Source organism: Miniopterus schreibersii (assembly GCF_964146895.1).
Source record: "Miniopterus schreibersii genome assembly, chromosome: 14".
NCBI lineage: Eukaryota > Metazoa > Chordata > Mammalia > Chiroptera > Miniopteridae > Miniopterus > Miniopterus schreibersii.
The window spans coordinates 53,905,833-53,921,593 of NC_138114.1; the positions used below are offsets into that span (position 1 = coordinate 53,905,833).

At 57.4% G+C, this 15,761-nt stretch overlaps 1 protein-coding gene across 5 annotated transcripts in view; it reads left to right on the forward strand.

Annotated features, from left to right (window-relative positions):
• The window catches only part of ADAM12 (ADAM metallopeptidase domain 12), a 177,612-nt gene that overhangs the window by 122,903 nt on the left and 38,948 nt on the right, over window positions 1-15,761 (forward strand). For all 5 annotated transcript variants that reach the window (XR_014000260.1, XM_081158285.1, XM_081158287.1 and 2 more), the window contains 3 exons: window positions 7,191-7,368; window positions 12,408-12,497; window positions 14,600-14,795. Coding sequence is in view for 4 of the 5 variants with exons in the window: in XM_081158285.1 (XP_081014411.1) it covers window positions 7,191-7,368; window positions 12,408-12,497; window positions 14,600-14,795 (464 nt within the window). In the remaining variant the exon portion in view is untranslated. The remainder of the gene's footprint in view (window positions 1-7,190; window positions 7,369-12,407; window positions 12,498-14,599; window positions 14,796-15,761) is intronic.

A 15,761-nucleotide genomic window follows, 5' to 3' on the forward strand; every position in this document is an offset into this window, starting at 1 on the left:
ACAGCAGCCGTTTCTCGTCTCGAAGCTGAGAGTCGTCTCAGACGCCCCCTCTGATGGGCTGGGGTCCCTGTCATGAGGCCCTGGGTCCCCTGCCCTGGAGTCCCTCACCTTTTAGGGCTGGGTTCGGGAGGAAACAGCTCTCAAGCTCAGGAGTGAAAGGTCTACTTTCTGGAAACGTCCAGAGGCCTCCTGTGCACCTCCCACCGGCCAGAGCTCAGCTGGTACCTTTCTTTATTAACAATTCTGGGAAATTACATTTGCACTTTAATTGGTTTTCAGAAGGAGGAGCGGAGGTCAAAGTTCACGTGTTAAAAACATGAATTATAATGTGCCGCAGATGGCTCCGTTTGGGGCCCCAGGTGTTTGCCATTAACAATGGACACGTCCCACCGAGGACATGTTTGATCCCTTGCTCCTGGCCTGGTTTCCTGTGCCGTCTGCAGCGCATCTGGTGAGCCCAGTGGGTCAGCGCCTGGCCCGAAGGCAGTTGCTTCTCATTCCCGGAGCTGACTAGAGGATGAGCCCTTCCTGGGGTCTCGCCCTGCGTTCCTTCTGTCCCGTAAGCCGCTGTGTTCACTGGCTGGGCCGAGGGTGAGCTCAGGTCCGCCTCCACCTCCCATCACGCCCCAGAGGAGCCGGCAGAGTGACCGCTGTCCGGGAGGTGACCATCTCCCCTGCCCACAGCTGGTCGGGGCGACACAGGCTCACACCCTCCCTCAGGTGTGTGCACCTGGGCCGTGCTGGTCCTCGGGTGTGTTGGATAAATCCTGGCCTTTGGTTTCTTGTCCACCAAAGATATTCAGGGAGGTGCTGGGAGGTGGTGCCCTCAGAGCCGTGTGCAGGATTGGGGGCTTCACTTTTACTGGCTCCCTGGAGCCTGAGGCACCTTCTCCTCCATGGATGCTGAGGGTCCTGGCTTGGCCATCGGTGCAGGTCGAACCTGAGGCTGCCCTGGGAGCGGGGGGGGAGGTAATCCCTGGAAGCTGCTCCAGAGGCCCCCTGACCTCCAGCTGCAGTGTGGCTGCCTGGGAAGAGCACAGGCCTTCACGTCAAAGAGCTGTTTTTAGTCCCGACTTGAACCACAAGACTGTGGCAAGGTCCCTGACCTCTCTGAGTCCCAGTGTCCTCATCTGTAAACTAGGAATGATGCCATCTGACTCGCAGGGGTGTGGGTGAGCGAGAGTGCCCACCGAGCTCTGGCCATGCAGGGGCTCGCTAAGGAACAGCGACTGCTGGTAATGTTTATGCTCACTGTCCCTGACATGCCAGGTGAGGCAGAGCCAAAAGCACCTGAAATGGGTGCCAACGACGAGGCCGATTGCTGCGGGTACAGCTGCTGCCACCTGTTCCAAGAGCCGTCTTCTCGGTGGCACCTAAATTTTGTGCGTTTGGTTTGCAGTGTAGCTGAGCAAGTCCATCCCAGGTGTGACCTTGGCACCTTCTGTGTAAGGGGCCCCGAGCTCACCCGGGAAGGAACGATGGTGATTGTGCGGGGCCCCTGCTCCTGAGAGGCCTGGAATAAGCAGAACTGGCTGTGAACTGCGAGTGAGGGGTGTTTTTTTTAATGTCTTCAAACTGGTTGGGGAGTTGATGATATTGTTCTCAGGGACTGCGGCCAGGTCCCTTCTGTCTGTAGCCATTGTCCACTCTGAGCTCGGGGGCCTTGGCCACGGAGTAAAAAGATGGAAGGATGCGTGGAGGGGGCTCAGGGGGCCTGAGCTTTGGGAAGAGATGTTTGGGAGAATCTTTCAGGAACTGAAGACAACCATAGCCGCGCGGCAGGTAACATCCATCTGGGCACGGTTTTGTTTTTTTCGTTTGTCAGTGGTTTTGTTGGTTGGTTGGTTGGTTGGTTTGTTGGTTGGTTGGTTTTGCCCCCAAGTTCACGGTCTGGTTGAGTGAGTGAAACCGGCCTGTCCAGGGTGGAGCAGAGTCTTTCTCTGCTTGAACCACGTGTGTTTCGAGTGACGGGATCGTGTTTAACTGCCCGACCATTCCTCTGCCTCCTGAATCATGTCCCTCTCGAGTTTACCTGTACTTGCGGTTTTACAGTGTGACCATGCTGTGTTTGGGCTACAATTATAATAAATTTGGCCCCATTTCGGAAATGCTGCCTAGCAGGAGAATGTTCCAGGCCCTAGGCCAAGTGGGAACCCTAAATGAAGAAAACAAATACACATCTTTTTGACATAAATCCTGGCAACTAGCAGCTCATGGTGCTTTGAAATTAACCGGAGACTTTCACGGTTTTGTATGAAGCTCATGGATCCTCATCGGCATGTGAGGTGGTTACTGCCCCCATTCTACAGATGGGAAAACTGAGGCTCAGTTTTAAAGCCGAGCTTCAGTCTAATAGACAGGGTGCTCAGACTTGGTCTTCCAGATTCGATTCTCCTGCACCTCCTCCATGCCACGCGTCCAGGCCCAGAAGGGTCCCCCAGGGCTGCAGAATCTGTCCCCTCTGCTGTCCGCAGAAGATACAACTCAGCTGCAGTCTGCGAAAAGAGATCAGTGGGAAGCAGGATGTCAGCAACGTGTTCCCCAAAAGCACCAGTCACCCCCCACACTGTCCACTCGTGTATCAGCTGTGGACGCTGTGAGCGTTTCCTTTGTTTTCTAATTGATTTGAACAGAGAACTCCGAGGGCTTCCCATGCGTCCCCGGTTTCCTGCGGCTTTGCCTTTTCCTGTGACACGGTCATGCCCCCTCCAAGCTGTTCGCAGCAGCTGCCTGGGCCTTGCCGTCCTTCTTCCTCTGGTGACGTCCACCTCTTTCCTGCAGTCGGCACAGGGACTGATGTCACCCCGGGCTCTGGGACGCAGCCGTGTCTGTCAGGGGGGCACAGGAAGAGCAGGCACAGTGACCTGCGGCCCCAGCGGGGCCGGCCGACTGCAGCCGCTTCCCGGCCGCCTGGCTTCCAGCAGGAAAGCCGGTGTCTGGAGTCATCCCCGGAGCCCTCGCGGCCGAGGGCGCCCGGCTCCCCCGTCGGGGTTGACAGATTGGCCTCGTAGTATTCGCCCCAAAACAGAGCGCAGACACGCGCAGCGGGCTCCTGCGAGGAAAGAGCTTCCTGACCGCAGCTTTGTCACCGGAAAAGTAGCCCCCGTCCTGTTTTCCTTGGCAGCCTCGGGGCGCTGCGACGTTCAGCCGTGACTGCGTTTACGGCGGGAAGCGGTGGGTAGCAATTCTCTTTGGAAAGTGGGTTTTGTGTGATGCTTTATCCGCCCAAATCGCCCAGCTGCTGCATCCCCTTTGCATTCAGTGTGGTGAATGTGCCCCAAGTGTCCTTGGTCGTTACACCTTAGAGGAAAAAGCAGACACGTGTCACAGAAGAGGTCCCATCGGCGCAGGAGCCGGTCGCCCTGGCGGGGTCCCCGAGGGCAGCCCTCTGGAGCCCAGGGGCTGGACGTGGCATCTGCTTCTGGGCCCGAGGTCCAGTTCTTCTAGAGCGTCCTTGTGCCGAGGGAAAGGGTCGTGCGAAAGGGCGTCTTTTCCGAGAAATTCTCCCGTTTTCTCGCTTTGCACCAGTTTATCATCTCTCTGCGTCGAGCCGACGTATTTGGGGTGATTGATGAGAAGCTTTGGGATGAGCTCACCAAAAGCCACGGAGGAAACCGAGGCTCGCGTTTTAACTACCGACGTGGCCTGCTCGGGGTCTTTGATGTCTCCAGCAACTGTGGCCCAGTTCATGTTCTGTTCAGTACCCCAGGGAGCAGAGCTGTAAACTCAGGAAGGAGCAGTGCGAGCCAAAGGAGCAGCAGGAGCCAAAGGCAGGCAAAATGCTCTGCGCTGGAGCTGGACATGAAAGGACGGATCTTGCTCCGGCACAGAAACCTCGGTGCTCACACTCGGAAACTGTCCCGGCGCCTTAGTCCATCTGTAGCGTGATGGTCAGTCCACCTGCTATAACACTTAAAGGTACCTGAAAATTCATTCGCGACTTGAATTTGGCTCTAAGAGACAGATCGATGCTCCTGGGATTTTTAGCCTTTGCCTAAAACCACACAAGGTTTTCAGAATGCTGTCCATTGCGCTCTGCTTACGAACTAGAATCATAGTGGAAAACAAAACTACTTCTAACTTACGTGCGTGAAAGATGACCTATGATGAGACTACATTATGTTTCCTTTTTTGACACAAATAAATGTGGACTTGTCCGTGTATTATCTTTACTAATGTTTGGGTTTCTAATCTAGGTCATTTATTCCCACACTTTAATTTTGATAAGTCGCTTGGGCCATCCACTGATGAACATACGGTGGTCTAGTCTTACTCAGGAGGGAATATTACTCAGCCGTGAAAAAGAAGGAAGGGCTGGCACACGCTGCCGCATGGAGGAGCCCTGAAAACCTGATGCTCAGTGAAAGAAGCCGGACATAGGGGTCATATGTTATGTGACTCCAAAGACCCAGAATAGTGAGTCCGTGGAGACAGACAGCCTATCAATGGTTGGCGGTGGCTGGAGGAGGGGAGAGTGAGGAGTGACTGCTAACGGGTGTGGGGTTGGTTTGTTTTTGGAGTCAGGAAAGTCTTCAGGGCCTAGATAGTGGTGATGGCTCCACACCATCACAAATGTACTAAAAGCCACTAAATATACTTTAAAAGGGTGAATTTTATCTTGATTTTTTTTTAATTGTCAGAAGAACTTAATAAAATACAGGTTGCTGGGCCCCACCCCTGAGTTCTCTGACCTAGGCGCCGTGGGTGGGGCCTGAGTGTTTGCATGCCCAGGGAGTTGCCAGGGGATGCCAACGCTGGGACCATGCTGTGAGAGCCCTGGCCCGGGCATGCTGGGCATCAGGCCTGCAGCGGAGGCCCAGCCCTGACGTCTTCCGCGGACGCCCTGGCTCACAGGCAGCGAGCCCGTCCGTGCCGCACCCTCAGAACCGCGTGGCTCCTGCCACAGAGGCTCCCCCGGGAATTCGTGCCTGGACCTGGTTCCTTAGAGTGAGGCTGGAAACCTGTGAATTGGATGGATGTTATTTATCCACGATTCTAAATGAGAGAGGATTTTGAAAGCACTTGGGATTTGTCCCTCCGCAGAACAGGAAGGAGCTAAGGGAAACAGACATTTGTCACTGTGCGGCTCGCGGGGCTGTGTGACCGCAGCCGGAGCGGGCGCGCGAACCGTGTGCCAGCAGCGATCTGCTCCGTTCTCCGCTCCCACACACGCGAAGCTTAAATCCTGGGCCTGAACCAAGCTCATTCATCCTGTTTCTGCCCCGTCTTTAACGTCAGCCCCTCCAAAAGCCCCGCATGGCTGTGTTATTTTGAAAGACGGCGACATGGGTGAGCTTGCCTGAGCCGGGATGGGCCAGGTCTCAGCCCTCTAGGCTGCGGACCGTGGTGGACACCCTCTGCTCACCTGAGAAGCGGGGGATTCACACGGCCTTTCCATCGGGCTTCTCTCAGCTACTGTTTTTCCTGCTGACACCCTTCCCCAGGCTTCTAACTTACCCTGGTGTCTTTCTTAATTAACTGTTACCATACTTGGGAAACCAGTTCCCTTCCCGAATGAGGTGGGAAGAGTTTATCACCACACCCGGCTGCGTATCGTTGAGTGGGAGTGACGTCCCGTCTCCCAGGTCAGGCCCTGAGCTACGTGTCCCAGGAGAACTCCCACCGGGGAAGACGTCCCATCTCCGCCTTGCTGAGGCTTTTTCTTTGCAAAGAGAAGAGCTCTCAATTCCCTTCCATGCACAGCCCTTATAAAACGGACAGTTACAGTTTTTCTTGTGGGTCACCATTTGCAGATATCCAGCAGCATTTTGATACCTGGAATAAGCGATCTGACTGCCAAAGGGAGTTAAACATTTCAAGAGAAACCTTTTGTTCCAGCAGAACAGACAGGCCAGGGTTTAATGCCTTTGCCCCAGGAGCAGGACTTGCCTGTATGGATGCTTTTATCTATTAGAATTAGACTCCGGAGTTAATAAGCTGTGGTTGATAGAAAACTCTTGCGCCGACGGTGTTCCCGGCTTGGCCACGCTCTTGACCAGCTGCCAGGCTCAGTCACGAAACGGCGCTCGCCTGCGTCTGCAGGGCGCCTGCTGGGCCCGTCGACTGGGATCAGCTATGGCCTCATCCCGTAGCCGTCTGCGCGGGGAGAGGGCGCCGGCTTGCTGGTCAGCAGGCCGTGGCTTCTCAGTCAGTAACACACCCTTCTGGGTTCCGGGCGTGCCTGTCCCCCACCGTCCTGGCTGCTCAGGACACAGGAAAGTGCACGTGTAAAAAAGAGTGAGACGCTCTATCTACGTGGGTGACTCTAGCGGCTGGCGGAAACAGACCCCTAGCTGTCGGGGCCTCGCCCTAACGGAGGGGTCTCCCTTCCGTGCGATACTCGGGCTCTGTGCCGCGGGTGGCTCCCCCTCCGCCCTGCAGCGAGTCAGGACAGGGGCCACGTCTGGCCTCTCCAGGGCCTAGGACATTGGAGCATGACATAAAGAGAGACAACCATGCAAATACCCCCCACCAGAGGCGACCCGCACTGTGTCACCGCTGCTCATGATCGCCGCCGGGAATCAGTCACACGGCCCAGCCAGGTGCAGGGGGCTGGGCAGCCCCTCCGGCCCACGGAATGGGGGACGGACTCTGCTGGGAAGTGGGCTGGCTCTGCCACATCCCTTCGTGTCCCTGGTGTGCTGAGCCGAGAGCAGTCCCTGCGTTTCTGGCACCTCCAGTCTCTCCTGGCTGTGCTTGGGGGAGGCAGGGGCGGCCTGTCATAGCCCCGTGGCCCGTGTTGCCGGCCCTGACCTGCAGCGGGGGTCGTGTCCGCGGTCCCCTGGAACTGCTAGGCGTGGTCGTTGGTGCCTCTGTCCTTCCAGTAAGGACATCAGTCGTTCACACTGCAGCCGACACATCCCGAGGGTTCCCGTTCCACTTGCTGATTCACACGGGACTGTCAGTACTGGCTGATGACCGTCCAAACTCGTTAGTTTGAAACCGTCAGAAGGCTGTTTCTTTGGGGATGAAGCATCCCTCCGGGGGGGTGCCAGCGCCGAGCGGGATGGGAGCTCAGGGTGCCGCTAAAGGGGCTTGTGTTGCAGCGAGTGTTTATGCCTTTGCTCGCCGAGACCCACAGTGGGCCCGCGGGCAGATGTCATGGCGGGCGGGGGGGGACCAGGAGTCGCCCACAGGAAGGAGGCGAGGCCACTTTTCGCTGACGGCTGACCGCGCAGCTCTTCTCGCAGGTACCCCTTCCCCATGGTGTTCAGCAGCTGCAGCCGCAAGGACCTGGAGGCCAGCCTGGAGAAGGGTGTGGGGATGTGCCTCTTCAACCTGCCCGAGGTCAAGCAGGCCTTCGGAGGCCAGAAGTGCGGGAACGGATACGTCGAGGAAGGAGAGGAGTGTGACTGCGGGGAGCCCGAGGTAAGAGGCGTCTCCGGGACGCGGGTCTGGTGTCTGGGCCACTTAGAGGAATCGCGCGGCCGAATGAAGGGCTAGAAATCAGGCTGGCTGAGTCCTGCGTGGCCACCTCGGACAAGCCTCCCAGCCAGGGTGGCCTTCTTACATTTTCAGTGTCACACTGGATAAGTTGCGCCACTGGCTTAAAAAGATAAAGAGCCTTGTCTGTCGGAGGACGCGGCGTTCTTGGCGAGACGAGGCCGGGAACGGTGCACAGGCTTCTAGCCAGAGCGTGGCGGAGACGAGCCCTGGCACCTGGCTTCAGGCGGCCAATAAGCACCCTTTCTTTCTCTTTGCACGGCCTGCAAACAGGGGACTCTAAAAAGCAACATTTACTTTTCACCGAGAGCTTTCTCCACGTCGAAACCCCACTCGGCTGCCGCGGCCTCCTCTGTGCGCAGGACCCGAGGCCCGGCCTCTCTGCTTGTCGCTCTCAGAAGCCACACGCGAAAGCAGGGAGTGTTTTTATCCCCCAAAGGGCTTCTTTACCCTACTTTCCAGCCACGGTTGGGAAATTTTCTTGTTTCTGTGGGGCCCAAGATAAGGTTAATCAGTGTAAAAATTATCACAGCCACATTTTAATCTCTGAATAGTCTTGACAGGAGGCAGGGAGAGCTCCTGGCCAAACCAGGGCCCCCGGAAGCTTGGGGGGGCTGCATTCAGATGATCACAGCAAGGAGCTGGCGCAGCACAGCCTGCAGGTGGGGTCCCCCCCCCCCGAGAGCTGTGCGAGCTCAAGGAGCCGACAGGCTCACGGCGGCCAGGCCCAGCTCAGACGGGCTTGACGGGGCTCAGGAGGAGCGTGTCTTGGGGAGCTGCTCTGAAAGGGCTTCTGGGGCAGGGAAATTGCGCTGAGACTCTGGGACGTGCCTCGAATTCCTGTCTCCATCCAAAAGCGGCTCTGTGGACTCTTCTTCGCATCTTTCTCCAAGTGTCTGAGGTTTCCCGTCCCCGCAGGAGTGATCTTGGTCTCAGTCTGGCCATCTCTGCAAGAATGCTGGGGGCGAATAAATAAGCACCGGGGACGGGGGTTGTAGTGGTGGTTTTACCAGATGTTTTGTCCACAGCGGTGGCTGGTTTTGCTCACGATGCACAGGGAGTGGTAGCTGTGCAGAAGTAAGTCCTTGTTATGGGGTTACAGAAACTCTTTTTAAGGGTAGTGGAGGGAAACTTGAAACTGTTATGGGATGGGGTCGGCAAAGGGGGAATTCCTTGGAGACGTCGTTAATTACGGAAAGAAAAAAACAGAATTAGCTTAAGTTACCCGTGTTTCTCAGGAGAGGCCGTGCTGACTTAAAAATGATTCGTCCTTGTGTTTATCGATCTAAACAACTTAGGCGGCTCCTCGTGGAGCCAGGAACGGTCAGGTTGGGAATGACTGGATTAGCAGGTGCTCCACATCCCACACGGCCACCAGCATTGCTGCCACCACCACCGTCACCACCGTTAACACCAGCGCTGTTCCCGTCTCCTCCATCACCATGAGCACCACCCCCACCCTCCATAACCACTGCCACCGTCTCCCCTGTCAACACCACCACCACCGTCATCATCACCGTCATCATCATCACAACACCGATGTTACCACCATCCCCCCCCCAGCAGCATCCCCACCCCATCATCAACATCACCACAACCACCACCATCCCCACCATCCCACCATCCCCACCCCCCACCACCACCATCCCCCCCCAGCATCCCCCCCCAGCACGTCAGCACAGGCTTGAGTGCCTGAGTCTTGCCGGCCCCTGAGCTGTGGGCCTCTCTTCTCTCTCCATCAGCAGCTTGGACAGGTGCTGTCTCCGCAGGTAGGGGGCAGATAGGAATAAATCAAACTCTTTCCTTATGTGGAGCCAAGTCTCACTTACGTGTAATTCCCAAGTTCCCATCTGTGGGTCGGGTCTTATTTCATAGGATGAGTTCTTAGGCTTTGAAGAGAGCTCTGGTCCCCCTCACCCACAGTTCCTTCTTCCGAGAAATCTTTCAAAGTCACGGGCGAGCCTTTGTCTCACTTTTAAATTTTTTTGGTTTTTTATTTTTCGCTTTCCATTGCTCAGGCTCAAACTGTGTCTAACAGTGTGACAGACCGTTTCCAGTTTCCAGATCGCTTTTAGTCCAACCTGCTAACCTGGGTTCTGTACCCCCTGACCCAGCGCTCAGGCCCTGGGACTCTTCATACCTTGGCTTCATGTTGACCCACGCATCCCATGGTCCACACATCCCGTGGTCCACGCATCCCGTGGCCCGCACATCCCGTGGCCCGCGCATCCTGTGGCCCACGCATCCCGTGGCCCACGCATCCCGTGGCCCATGCATCCTGTGGCCCACACATACCGTGGCCCATTCAGGGGCTCTGTGTGTCTCCACCTCAGTTAGTCACAACCACCTCCTTAGCTCACAACTGGAACCAGCTTTGGTCCCCTGGCTCCCAGAAATAATCTGCACTGTTTTCAGAAAGATGCCTCATTGTCTTGTCCCAGTTGGTTGGGATGAAGGATCCATGTCTGTGCAGGACCATGAGGGCGTCTGTGGAGAACCTCCATGGCTTCATTGTCCTTCCTTCTCGGAGACTTGGTGTCCATGGCCCTGCTGAACCTCTCTCCCGAGCCCTAAAATAGTAAATGTATCATCAGGTGCAGAATTAGCCTCTCCTGAGGAATACAGTACTGCAGAAGGAGATTCTGTGTCATTAAAAGGGCGAGTGACCGCCCGGCCGGTGTGACTCGACAGTTGAGCATCGCCTTCGATTCCCGGTTGGGGCACATGCCCGGGGTTTCGGGCTCGATCCCCAGCAGGGGACGTGCAAGAGGCAGCCGATCAATGACTCCCTCTCATCAATGTGTTTCTCTCTCTCTCTCTCCCTCTCTTCCTCTCCCTGGAGTCAATAAATATATATATATATTTTAAAGGCAGTGACTGCTGAAAGCTTCCTGTGTGGGGCGTTGGACTCATATCAGCCATAAGGACACCCTGACAACTCGCCCGCCCAGCTCTCGGGGTCGGTCAGCGGCCTCAGCTCCTGGTCTAAAGTCACTGGGACGCGGTAGCTTGCAAAGAGCATTTAAACGTAGTTGTCCTTCTCACATTATCAGTCCCCTTTGAAGTCAAAGCCGTTCTGCTTGGCTGGTTTCCATTTGAGCTGCTGCTTATATTATTTAGGGATTTGTTGGGGGGTGGGGAGGAAGTTCTTAAAGGATCTTAGGACCCAGTCTCAGGATGGCTGATTTCAGTTAGCACAGGGAGCTCTGAGATTCTGTGAACGTGTCACTAGTAGACCGTTTAGATCGTAACGAGCAGGACGACATTGCTGGATGTTTCATGGCACTGGTCAGGGACGCAACTGATGGGCTCTTTAAAAAAAAACACAAGTTCCTAAACGTTTTAGGGTCGTAAGTCTGTGAGTTAGAAACCACACTGTCCTGACAGTTCCAGCTCTGACTGCCCAGCAGTTTTATCTTGCTGTGTGTAGCATAACCGGATGTTTATAAAGTCCGTGAGCAAATTTAAAATATGATAACTTCGGATGTGTGTGTAACAGGGTCACGGGGCAAACACGGAACGCGAATGTCACTCATAGCCTCACACGGGGTCCAGCTCAGACATCCGGCCTAGCCACACACCCTCTGGGTCATCGGCAAAACCTTGTTAATCGCATCAGTGATGCTAATTATAAACCCCTCACAGAAGATGGTTTTGGGGGTGAGCCATCTGCCAGTACAGCAGCTCGTGGCTGGCTTCATTGTAGCCGACAGTATATAAATTCTTCAGCACACATCGTCTGTTAGATAAAGTTAGAGGACCCTGATAAATTAAAGACTCTGTGAACCCTTCCTTCTTCTGAGAATTCAGTTTTTTTCTAAACTGTCTAAGCCCCGAGCTGTTGGAGTGTTGGCAGCACCAGGACTCCATAAAGACACCAGGTGACCCTGCGGAGACCTTCAGCGGAGGGCCAAGGACAGGCTTCAACCCCCTGTTTCCAGAAAAAGTCAGGGACTTGTGAACGCAGCTCAGCAAAGGAGTCAACTCCCTCTCACTTTTATTTCAGGGAGGGCAGTGCCCGTACTATTTGATCTGTGTTTAAATCCCTTGCCAATCAATGGGCCCTGCCCACGGACCTCCTTCGGGCCCCTCGGTCATTGTCACCTGAGTTTCTGACCCGAGGCGGCCTGGTCAGGTGGCACAGCCCACCTGCGCTGGGCGGGAGTCTCGGCTGTGGCTGGATCGTGAGGAGCTGCGGCTCAGACACAATGGTCTGACTTCATCTCCCGCTGGTATGTGCAGGTTGAACGGGTCAGTCTCGGAAAAGTAATATTTGAAGGCATCTTGGTACGTTTTTTGTTAATTCCCACCCGAAGATATTTTTTTCCATTGATTTTTAGAGAGAGTGGAAGGGAGGGGAGAGAGGGGAGAGAAAGAGAAACATCGATGGGAGAGAGAGACATCAACGGGTCACCTCCCGCATGCGCTCCCACCGGCGCTGGGGATCGAACCCGCAACCCAGGTACCTGCCCTTGACCGGGAATCAAATCCAAGACCCTTCCGTGCTTGGGCCGACTCCCTACCCACCGAGCCACACCCGCCAGGGCACATCTACGTATATTTTTAAATAAGTGAGTTCCAAGTATTCTGGTGATCCTGCCACACGTGTTGCAATAAGACCTACAGTCCCCGGAGCCCTCTCTGCCTGCAGAGCCCCAGCTGCAGCCGCGATGGATTGTCCACCGGCCTTCCTGTCCCGGGACCCCTTCCCCCCGTCACGAAAGGCTCTGACTTTTCCCAGGGACCCTCATGCAGTCAGTTCATAAGCACCTCACAGACCTCTGCTTCCTCGCAGGCGAAGCTAATCCTCACTTGGGCTGGTTTTCAGCTCAAGAGCCGGGCTGAAAGAAAGAAAGAAAGAACTTTCTTCCCTTTCTTCCCTTTTACAGCCACTTAGGGCACCTTTGCTGTCCACGAGTGGTTGCTCCCCACGACCCCTCACATGAAGCCCCTTCCCTCCGCAGGAGTGCACGAACCTCTGCTGCAACGCCACCTCCTGCACCCTGAGGCCAGGCGCCGTCTGCGCCCACGGGCTGTGCTGCCGAGACTGCCAGGTGAGTGCTCCGGCTCCGGTGAGTGCTCAGGCCCTGGGTGAGTGCTCCCGGCCCCGGGTGAGTGCTCAGGCCCCGGTGAGTGCTCGGGCCCCGGGTGAGTGCTCAGGCCCCGGTGAGTGCTCAGGCCCCAGGTGAGTGCTCGGGCCCCGGGTGAGTGCTCCCAGCCCCGGGTGAGTGCTCAGGCCCTGGGTGAGTGCTCAGGCCCCGGGTGAGTGCTCGGGCCCCGGGTGAGTGCTCCCGGCCCCGGGTGAGTGCTCCCGGCCCCGGGTGAGTGCTCCCGGCCCCGGGTGAGTGCTCAGGCCACGGTGAGTGCTCGGGCCCCGGGTGAGTGCTCCCAGCCCCGGGTGAGTGCTCAGGCCCCGGGTGAGTGCTCCCAGCCCCGGGTGAGTGCTCAGGCCCTGGGTGAGTGCTCAGGCCCCGGGTGAGTGCTCGGGCCCCGGGTGAGTGCTCCCAGCCCCGGGTGAGTGCTCGGGCCCCGGGTGAGTGCTCGGGCCCCGGGTGAGTGCTCCTGGCCCAGGTCGCCCACAGATCCCGGCAGTTCCACAGGGCACACAGGGTGGCAGGGCGGCTTCCCCGCGCCACGGCTGCAGGAACCGTCACTCCTCATCGGAGCTGGCATTAGCTCCTGTTTTATCATCTCCCAGTCTCTGTGCAAAATGCACCTTTTATGCTGTCATCTGTGACAAATCAGTTATGAGCTGAAAAGTAATCGGCCCGGGGAACGCAGGCTCAGCATTACATGTTCCAATTGCGCTGTCGGAGGCACGTGGGGTCCTGTCACCACAACCCGGAGGAGCACTCGAGGATCCCGCTCCTGTCATCTTCACGCCGGCTCCCTCTGCTTGACCCCAGCAACGCTGGCCACTGGGCGGAGGCGCCTCGCAGCTTGTCCGGGGCCTTCGCACGACGTCCTCCTAACAACAGGTGCCGCCGGCGCCCAGCCCCACCCCGCCCCGCGTGGTGGCCTCACACCTTCGCCATCGCTTCGGCCACCCCTGCCTTCACTCAGGCAGGTCCATGGTCTGTCTCACTATCCAGAGCTGAGACCCAGCACAGAAGCCTGAGCCGATTCAGAGGCTCCCAGGGTAGAATTTTATTCTTGTTAACGAAGCAGTGGCCTCGTGCTTGCGGGAACCTCCGTGACTCAGAGTGTGTTAAAACATTTGCATTCCACCTAAAACCCCTTCCTACTTGTGATTAACTGATGGGACCATGAAAAGCAGCTGGCACCCCCTGGCACGTGGCAGCTGTTGGCAGAAGGTGCCTGGAAGGGCTGGGGCAGGGTAGGTCACAGGCTGTGCAGCCTCAGACAAGCCACTGAGAGTCTTAATTTTTTATTTAAAAAAATATATATTTTTTAATTTCAGAGAAAAGAAGGGAGAGGGAGAGAGAGATGGAAACATCAAGGATGAGCGAGTCATTGATCGGCTGCCTCCTGCACCCCCCTGCTGGGGATGAAACCCGTAACCCTACACCCTGACCAAGTTCACGGGCCGACGCTCAACCTCTGAGTCACGCCGGCCGGCTGGGGCCTTAGTTTCTTCAGCTGCAGAGAGCTGGGCGCCGGCCGGATGGTTCCCAGCATCCCAGGCCACCCCTGCTTTATCTCTTCTGCCCCTCACCCCACAAAGCCCTGCAGACGGGCTTCCAGCTCTGAGGTTTGATGATAACCTGAGCGGCTGTTGCCCTCGGAATTACTTTTGTCAACTTGAGCACAAACGCTAGTGCTCTGAGTGCAGACCTCACCTGAAAGCACACGAAGGGACTGGAAACCACAGGTCATTTTCCTCAGAATCCACGTGTCCATCAGGCAACACCCCCCCACACAGCCCCCGAGTGGCAGGTGCCAGCGGCCAGCTTGCCGCTCATCAACCTTAACGGTGCAGGAAGCTGAAGAGAGGCCGCCCTGGATGCCCCCTTACAGAGGAAGGGCCGCTGTCCCCCGGAGCAGGGCTGTTCAGCGACTCCCGCTGCTGTGAGGGGACTGGCTTTGACATCCTCCCGTCGCTCACGCCGGGCCTGCTTGGGGCACCCCAGGAGCCCTGCGGGCAGCCTGCGCCCCTTCCCGCAGAGCACGCGCCATAGCCTCTCCCTCCTTCCAGCTGAAACCCGCGGGGACGGCCTGCAGGGGCGCCAGCAACGCCTGTGACCTCCCTGAGTTCTGCTCAGGCGCCAGCCCCCACTGCCCGGCCAACGTCTACCTGCACGACGGGCACCCGTGCCAGGGTGTGGACGGCTACTGCTACAACGGCATCTGCCAGACCCACGAGCAGCAGTGCGTCACGCTCTGGGGACCAGGTACGTGGTGGCCCCGCTCGGGCCGGGGTGGGGCGCACTGCTCGCTGGAGGAACCGGCTCCTGGGTGGGCTGGGACTGCCAGGCGCCGGGCACAAACCGGAGCCGGCCCTAAGGAGCTCGGCGGCGTCCGGTGAGAGACGTGTGAGCACCTACTGTGTGTCCACGGGTAACAGGGATCAATCAGCCACGACCCCTGCCTCAGATTGCTTAACGGGTAGTTGGACAGACAGATGGGCAGACAGAACTTCCACCACCACCCTGATTGCGTCAGTGCTTCTTAGAGCTCCAAGGAGGACCCCAGCCAAGGGCTGAGGGTGCCGGAGAATGTCCCTGCGGCCGGAGGGCTGAGGGCGGCCTTAGGAAGGCCCCGGGCAGACCTGGCGCACGCTGCCTGTGACCAGGACGCAGAGGGATGGGCAGGTGTGACCCAGGAAGAAGGTGGCTGGCTGTTCACCGCTGCTCGCGTGGGGGACTCTGGGCCGGGCGCTCGGTACCATGTGTCCCTTCCTACCCTCCCGTGACCCCCGAGGTGGGGACAGTGCAAGTTCTAAGATTGAATGGACTCTCCGTGCGAAAGGGGGAAGATCCAGTCCCCTGTGTGTCCCCTGTGTGTGGCCCTCCACCTGGGGCCAGAGGTCCGGGGTTCACAGGGCAGCCCAGGCCCTGTGGGCTCCTCCCCAGGACCCACTGCCCATCCAGCACCCACGCAGAGTATTCTCCAAGGCAGGCCCCTCCCAGTCTTGTCCTCTCGCCCTCCTCCCGCTGGCTGCAGGGGTGACCTCAGCTCTGGCCAGAGATCCCGCTGTGGTCAGCTGGTCAGAGAGGCAGGCGAGCCCCAGTCCCGGCTCCCGGGGGAGAGAAATCTGAAGTGGGCCTTTGTCAGACCGCGTGGTGAGGTTTTGCTTTTGGGAGACACGAAGGAAGTCAGCTAGGACAGAAGGAAGTCAGCTAGGGCAGAAACAACGG